The sequence below is a fragment of the Stegastes partitus genome, unplaced genomic scaffold (genome assembly GCF_000690725.1).
Source record: "Stegastes partitus isolate 25-593 unplaced genomic scaffold, Stegastes_partitus-1.0.2 Scaffold458, whole genome shotgun sequence".
Classification (NCBI taxonomy): Eukaryota; Metazoa; Chordata; class Actinopteri; family Pomacentridae; genus Stegastes; species Stegastes partitus.
Genome location: NW_007578189.1, coordinates 466,580 through 474,907, shown reverse-complemented (window position 1 = coordinate 474,907; position 8,328 = coordinate 466,580). Strand labels below are relative to the sequence as shown.

The 8,328-nt window shown below is 43.5% G+C and overlaps 1 protein-coding gene across 1 annotated transcript in view; it reads right to left on the bottom strand.

Moving 5' to 3' along the window:
* Positions 1-798: 798 nt before the first annotated feature.
* ano10b (anoctamin 10b) overlaps positions 799-8,328 on the bottom strand; it is a gene marked incomplete at its 3' end in the record, with an annotated part of 15,404 nt that continues 7,874 nt past the window's right edge. The window contains exons 5-14 of the mRNA XM_008286537.1: positions 7,979-8,116; positions 5,453-5,569; positions 5,155-5,271; positions 3,842-4,180; positions 3,569-3,751; positions 3,203-3,258; positions 3,038-3,112; positions 2,276-2,440; positions 1,015-1,206; positions 799-936 (exon numbers count right to left, since the gene is read on the bottom strand). Coding sequence (XP_008284759.1) covers positions 799-936; positions 1,015-1,206; positions 2,276-2,440; positions 3,038-3,112; positions 3,203-3,258; positions 3,569-3,751; positions 3,842-4,180; positions 5,155-5,271; positions 5,453-5,569; positions 7,979-8,116 — 1,520 coding nt within the window. The remainder of the gene's footprint in view (positions 937-1,014; positions 1,207-2,275; positions 2,441-3,037; positions 3,113-3,202; positions 3,259-3,568; positions 3,752-3,841; positions 4,181-5,154; positions 5,272-5,452; positions 5,570-7,978; positions 8,117-8,328) is intronic.

Genomic DNA, 8,328 nt, shown 5'->3' with positions numbered 1-8,328 from the left:
AGCACGGTGGTGGCAGCATCATGATGTGAAGCATGGTGGTGGCACCATCATGACGTGAAGCATGGTGGTGGCACCATCATGATGTGAAGCATGGTGGTGGCAGCATCATGATGTGAAGCATGGTGGTGGCACCATCATGATGTGAAGCATGGTGGTGGCAGCATCATGATGTGAAGCACGGTGGTGGCAGCATCATGACGTGAAGCATGGTGGTGGCAGCATCATGATGTGAAGCACGGTGGTGGCAGCATCATGACGTGAAGCATGGTGGTGGCGGCATCATGATGTGAAGCATGGTGGTGGCGGCATCATGATGTGAAGCGACGGTAAAATGAATGCAGCAAAATATAGAAAAATCCTGGAGAATTGAGTCTTTGGAGAAGATTTGTTTTCCAGCAAGACAATGCAAACAGCCAAAGCTGCATAGAAATGGTTTGAAGACAACGAGGTGAATGTTGTGGATTGACCATGAGCCAGAGTCCAGACCTCAATCCAACTGAGAATTTGTGGCTGGACTTGACAAGGACTGTTCAGTTATGATTTCTGAGCCAGTTTGAGCAGCTTTTCAAAGAAAATTAGTGTGAAACTGGAGCATCCAGATGTTCAGGCTGACTAAGACCAACACAGGCTGAATGCTGTAACTGTAGAAATGTGCTTTTAGCTTGACTTAAGTCTTTTTTGTAAACTCTTGTGAAAAAAAGCCTCAATAAACTGACCATGGCTCATTGTTGAAAAGCAACAAAAGGGGGATAAATACTTATTGTAGCTCAGTAATTGCTCGTCCACCCTCCCTCGTACCTCCACCAAGACAGCCAACAGCAGAACGTTTGTGCTGCTCATCCCGCCCTCCTGAAACAGCTCTTGTAACCGCGGCGACAGCAGCAGCAGCCAGCAGTTGGACACGACGGAGACGAAACTCAGGACCTCGAAGGCAATCTGAAACACAAAGACGTGAACTGTTGGCTCTTAATGACACGCGGCGCGCCTCTCGTTAGCATCGTGTTTTCTGCTGACCTGCCAGACGCCCATGTTGGCCACCGGCGCCGAGAAGGGTTTGCGGAAGAGTTTGCAGATCTTGTAGGCGTCGGATCGGATCTCGGTGAGGTTGTTGAGGAGCAGCAGCACGGCGGTCAGAGGAAACACGCAGGAGAAGAGGCTCAGATAGCCGAACTGCACCAGGAGCTCGATGTACTCTGCAAACAGGCCCTGAAGAGGAAACAGGAAGCTGTCATACACCAACACAAATCATAGCACCTTATCACTGAGCTACAGCACAATAAGTGGTAAGTATTGATTGAGTTACACCAGGTATTGTTGCTGCCAACGTTCCCAACACAGTGTTGCTATGTGACACTTTGCTAAGAAGATAAGCAGACAGAGAAATCAAAAACAAGCATATACATCTGACACACGCACGATTCCTTATGGTACCGCTTTTTATAAAATTATTTGAAGCACTACAAGTTGGAAAACCAAGATTTCTCTTACAGCCCAGTAACAATATTATAGAACTCTTCCAGGTGGGACACTATTGGAGTGGTTTCACCATCATACCTTCCCAGTGATTGTTCAAATATTGGCCATTCATGCAAAGAACACCATAGTCTACATTCAAAGCTCCTGTAAATAAATAAAACAGCCTCTTACAGTGAAAAATAAAGGTTTTATAGTTGGTGATATACTGGATTAGAAAGAAATGTGGACATTTTGGGACCAAATTTGCACCATCATACAACTGGTGTGTATTATTCTATCAAGGCAGGATTGAACCATTAAAGACCACATGTACATATCAGTGAGTCTGCAAAATCTCAGGACTCTAGCTGCAATATTTCGTACGTTATAGCATTTCTAACATTGCTCCACAGCATGATGCTGCCACCACCATGCCCCCCAAAAATGGACACGACCCCACCTCCTTTAAGGACTATGCACTGAAAAGCTAATGCTAGCTATGAGCCCGGATTTTACACGATACACTTAATAACGTATGCACAGAAGAAAAATGTGACAATTGAGGTGAAATGATTAAACCAGATTCAACTTTACTGTCATTGCATATGTCACAAGTACAAGGCAATGAAATGCAGATCGCATCTAACCGAGACGTATGCACGTACACTCTTATGCATAAACACACACATATGAACATTTTGTATTTTTAAGAAATAGAAAGTGTTTGCCCATTTCACTGTGACAAATAAAAACTTTTAAAGTTTGACTCTTGAATGTTAATTAAACTTGGTTTTGGAGTGTATTTATCCTGAATACTCACAGGAAAAGCAGGCAGGGTGCTCTGGTTCCTGAACTTTTCCTCCTGTGGGTCGTCTTCACTCTCGGCCCTGTGGGGGGCGCTGATGAACCGGTCCACCAGGAACGGAATGACCACCTCCGTCACCTGGTTTATCAGCTGGGTCACGATCAGCAGAGACGCCAAACGCTTCACACAGACAGAGACGGAAAATAAACGCCTGTTTTTTGCATTACTCAGGAGCCTTTTTCAAATTTGCACTCATTCCAAATTACAGGAGGATTTCTTAACAGGTAAATGTAGGAAAGTTTTTTTTTGATTAAAAATATGTAACACAAAAAGAATGACTTTTATAAAAGAAAAGTTTGACACCAAGATGTTAACCAAATATGGGTTATTGGTTGATTACCAATAATTAGCATCAGTGGACCTCTAACACCTGACGACAACCTGACAACATCCCTACAAGTTGTTTTGAGTGAATTTATTGAAATAAATCTACTAAACTGACGCATGAAACTGCTGTAAAATCCTTCCTTCTAGAAACAACAGAAGCAAAGGACAAAAAAGACTTTCCTTGACTTCCTTAAACGAGCATTAAAACAGCCAGAAGTTCAAGTTATAGATGTTTAAACTGTATACATCATAGTAGTTGTTTAATGAGGTGCAGCAGACCATGGAACACCAATGGTCTGCTTGAACCACATCATTGTTCTATTGGAGACAAATGGTAAATCTTTGGAGTGTCCCCTTAAAGACACTTCCTCCTCTGAGACGAGACGTTACCTTACGAAGCAGAGGCACGTCCTGCTTGAAGAAGGCAATGTGGAAGAGCACCGCGAAGTAGTTGAAGAAGGTGAACTGAAGGACGAGAGAAGAAGAAGAAGAAGCTGGTGAAACAGGTTGTTTGTAAGTTAGGATGAGCTTCAAGAAGAGAGAAGAGGAACTAACCACCAAGACTTTGGCTGTCAGATGGTTCTGGAAGGCCGACTCCTCTCTGTGGTTCTCTACGAGGACGCAACAAGAGTTAATTGGATTATTGAACTTCCAAAAGCTCTGTGAGCGTCATTAAACCCCTGTGAAGTATCACCGAAATGTCAATTGATTCAAAACTGTACCACCTCTCAATAATTCAGTCACTTGGGACATTCACACATGTGTAAAATTACAAACTGGAGACTGTAGAAATACAGGAACCACAGTAGAGACTGGATGCAACAAAAGTCAGTACAGAACACATTTTACACATTTGTTCATATTTAGAAACTCAGAGTCATCTTGTCAATCAGTCTGCGTCATCAGCTCCATCCCACTCACCATATTCAGTCAGAGACTGTGCCACCGTCTTGTAGACAGTCGCGAGTACGTTTGTGTAGACGATGTGAAGCACTGAGGGCATGAAGAGCAAAGTCTGAGTCAGCAGGGACTCCCAGTCTTTGTGCAGCTGCTGAACTTGGGCTTCTGCCCAGTAGAAACACAGCATGCCCAGTACCACCAGTCCTGCAGGAGGAAGCAGAGCTCTTTATTCTTTGTTTGCTGCTAAAGCAACAAATCGATGCTGTTTTATGTGTGTTTTTATTAGAATCCTACCTAGAAACAGGCCGACCACGGGGACGGACACCAGCGCCATGCGGAGGTCCCGCTGCCATTCGGGGAACAGCGGCTCCACCCGACCCGTCACAGGGTTGACCCCGAGGTCACCGTGGAAACCGGGCCGGGGCTCGGCGAAGCGCTCGGCGAGGTGCAGCGTCCCCCAGCGGTACGACAGCGAGGAGCTCCGGCGCTTCCACAGCTCCATCACCACCGTGGACCAGAGCATGCTGAAGACGGCCTGCAGCATGTGGCCGCTGACCGCCGGCTCCGGGTCGCCTTCGATGGCCGTCGCCTGGGAGCCCGACACCGACTCCACCATCTCCTTCTGAACCTCACCTGTGATGGGCAGGAAGAACTTAGAGATCCATCACCAGGGTGCCAGAATAGATCCCACCGGTAGCGACCGGAACACCACCGACTGTGCTGTCATTAGATCTGAGCATCCTCTGAGGGATCCATAATCAGCACTGGATCTCATTTTTTTCTTTTAATCATTTATTCAATAATAAAAGGCACTAAGGAGTAGGCAAAGCTAGAAGAAGTGGAGGATAAGCTATCTTCTGGTGCTGGTTGGTTTAACTATCCCTGTGCTGCCAACACCCACACCTCTGACATGACACATCTGCTGTCAGGTATTGTCTCACGTTGCCACACAGCCAAAATAAATCTCCAGGTAAATCACTAAATCAGAGTTTCTGTCCACACCCAGGACAAAGTCTGAACATGAGGCTTTTTCTACCATCAGTGCCCCAAACACAGCCGTTAGTTGTCATCTTTCACCTAAGTTTAGTCTCTTTTATTTCGCTCTACCACTTGATATCTATCAGAAACTCAGTCGAAACTCTCTCTGTAACAGGTTGGATCAATGGGACTCACTAATAATAATGTAATCCAGATTTGGACCAACAGCAGCTGAAGTTAAGTTTGTGGCTTCCAGCTGTTGAGGACTGTTTCCTCTGAGTTTGTTATAGAATTAATAAGAGTGTCTGCTGTAGTTAGATGAGTTATTATCAGGCTGAACATGGACAGAGTTTAGTAGATTTGCTCTAATTATTATGATTTTTTTCCAGTTTATTATATTTCCATTTCTCTCCAGCTAAAACAGGCAACTCTGGTCTCACTGAGCGGTACCACTGGTCTAACTGTAAATGCAAAATCATAAATACAAACACCCTCAGGCATCAACCCTGATGGTCATAAGGTAGTCATGTGGTGAATGAGACAATAAATGAACAATCTAAAGGCAGAATGTTGGTTTTGAAACATATTGGATATGAATGGAAAAATAAAGAATGAATCCACACACCTACCTGAGAAGTAGGTGATGGTCAAACCCAGTAGCGCCGGTGGGAGCAGAGACCAGGTGTAGAAATCAAGGAAGCTGAAGTAGAACGCCACAGAGCTTCCAAAGTACTCATTGACTGAATCTGGATGACAGAGCAAACAAGAACGAGATTTAAAGACTATTTTGAAGCCTCTGCACGTCCAACCAGGTGAGCTAGCTGCAGTCTCAGCTCCTCACAACAGATAAATGCATTGAAAACTAGCATTGCGACCGACATAAGCATCTTTTTCTACATGCATGTGTGTGTTTTTGTTTCCACCGACCCAGCGGCTGAGCCAGCTGATTTCCAGAGTACCAGGCTTCGCTCAGGTTCTTCAGTTTGTCCGGCTCGTGGAGAGGAAACGTGTCCACAATCACCCCGGCTGAGCTGAGCTTCTGCCCTGCAACAACAACAACAACAACAACAACAACAACAGTAGCCAGTGTTATTGAAGCAGCACTTAATCCCAGACCGGCTGAGCCATAAGTGATCGATACACAGCGACTGAGGCTGATGCTGAGTCAAGAACATTCATGAGAGGAACAGCTGAGCTCAGCAGGACGGCTGGACGATGAGGTGGGGACGGAAACTAAAACGACGCAGCCGTGAACCACAATGTTGAATTATTTTTAGTCAGTTCCTCAAATTGCTGCTGTAAATGTTCACTAGAAAACCAAACGTGTATCAATCCGCTGCTGAAAGTAGTTCAGAACAAATGCAATATTCACCCCAACTGGAGCTGTTTTGTTCCAAAAACGTTCTGAGAAAGTTCTATATTTTCAGTGGAAAGTTCTCCTCTCTGTCTATGTTCTCTCAGAACATTCCATCTATGCTGACATATCGCCAAACGTCCTGTCATCTGACGCCTCAAAAACATCTTGAAAACGTTTTCTGAATGTTGCATTAAGAACGTCTTTTCTTTGTGGAAGCATCTCTTTGCAGAACGTTTTATAATGTGTTCCCCCAACAAGGAACGTTGTTTGAATGTTGGGTTGAGAACGTTCCACCTTTGTTCATTTATCCATAACTGGAGCATTTTGTGAAAAATCACCTGTAGCCTCGAGAACATCAGGAGAACATTTTTTGAACGTTCTTCCTTTGTTATTGTGGAACATTCTGAAACATCATAGAGTCTATAATGTGTTCTCTCTACTATGAAGCCCCAGACATGATCTAGTCAAAATGAAATTAAATCGTTGCCACAATATAGCAATAACGTGCACATGAAGTAGTATTTTGTGTGCATGAAATACTAATTCATTCCCACGTTGCAGCTATATTGTGGCCACAAAATAAATGTAACGTGTGGATGAAATACTAATTTGTGGCCATTAGGTAGGTATAATGTGTGCATGAAATATTAATATCATTCCTGGACAACTGGGTAAGCAAATCGAGCACACCTTCTCAGCAATAAGCTACCCTACACCATCCCCAAAACATGTGTAAAAAACATTTTAAACTTCAGATCTATTTAGAATGTCTAAATAGCCGATGTCGCCTTAATAAATGTGAATAAAAAATGCACATAAAACATGGTCTGTACAGGGTGCCCCGGGAACTCAATGGGATGAGGCGGCGAAAATAATTTTAAAAAGGAAAACACGGCCTTTCACAGTTTCTGGATTCCCTAAAACCACCATCTTCCTTGATTTGACCCACACTGGTGGATCTAAAGTCCATCTCAGTGGATGTACGGGTCACATTTGACCCCAAACAGCCTCAGTGGTCAAATATTTGTAGCACCTGTACAAAAGTCTAAAATCTTAAAATAGTTGAATTTTTGTGTATTTTGGGTCACTCAGGCTAAAAGACGTTTTGGGTCTTTTTACTGTCGTCAAATGTCAAAATGGGTCAAATTTGACTGAGAGCAGAATGTAAAACCACCTGTATGCTGTAGTTTAGGTTCTCTCTGTGCTTCTAAAACAGCCCCAGACTGTCGAGGTCCAAAGAACAGAAGGTCTCTTAAATAATTTGGCCGTTTTGTGAGCAGCATAGAAAAAACAACATCTGTAATTTTGTTAAGACAATCGTGTGACGTATGATGATAATAAAACTGAATCTGAACTCTTGAATAAGAAATTAACATCTATGAACCCTTCACACAGCTGGGCGGTGATACTGATAAACTAAACAAAGAGTTCTTCTCACAGACAGGGCGGGGAAGCTGTAAAACACTGAAACACAAACCAACTCACTGGTAGCCTTTGGTATCAGGATAACGAGTTTATCTGTTTAACTACAAGACCTCAGCTGGCACGACAAAACCAGAACCATCAAGAACCTTGAGCTTATTATCTGTCACCCATAGTCTCAAAATCTACTTTTAGGTCACATATCAGCAGTAATATCATGTCAGCGTCCTATAAAAGCTACAGAACGTCTAAATCATGGCTTAAAAACCAAACGTGTATTAATTCGCAGCTGAAAATCGTCTCTAATGAATGAAAAATATGCGTCATGTTTGCAGGTAACTACAGTGTTCAGCTGTTCTGTGAAGTATTGAACATGAAGCTTTGTTTTTTAAAGATCTACTCACAGAGCACAGAAACAGACGAGTACAGTGTTGGTTTGGTCTTTTCGTGGGATTTGTTGACGATAACTAAAATCTACAACAACACCAGCCTTTTATTCCTTTAAGTGGTGACCTTCAGCTGCTGCGTCCGCTTTTGTCTCGAGGCTTTTAAATCCAAGTGAACACTGTCGGTTTGTCTTCATGTTGCTCCAGAACTGACTGATTCACCAACACGTGTTCATGTTTCTGTCTCTGAACTTATCTGTCTGTGAACGCGGTGGTTTTCGGACTCACAGATGTTGTCTCGGTTGTGCAGAGTGCTGCTGTCGGGGAGGCCCGGAATCCTCAGATCCCTCTGAGCCCGAAGGCCGTCCAGCTCGTACTTCACCATGTACTGCCGCTCGGCCAGCGTCAGAAACTTCTCCATGTTGTCTGTCATTAACACACACAGGAATAATGTTTTTATTTGTTCAGCAGAAAAACTGTTAGAATATGGAGATTAAAAATGAAACAGTCAATAGCAGACACTATACACAGGCTAGATTTAGGTATTGTATTTTCTAATAGCTTTTCTGCAATCAAACATTTTTATGTCTAATATACAATATGTGTAATTTTGTGGGGAGAGTATTTTACAAGAGCTT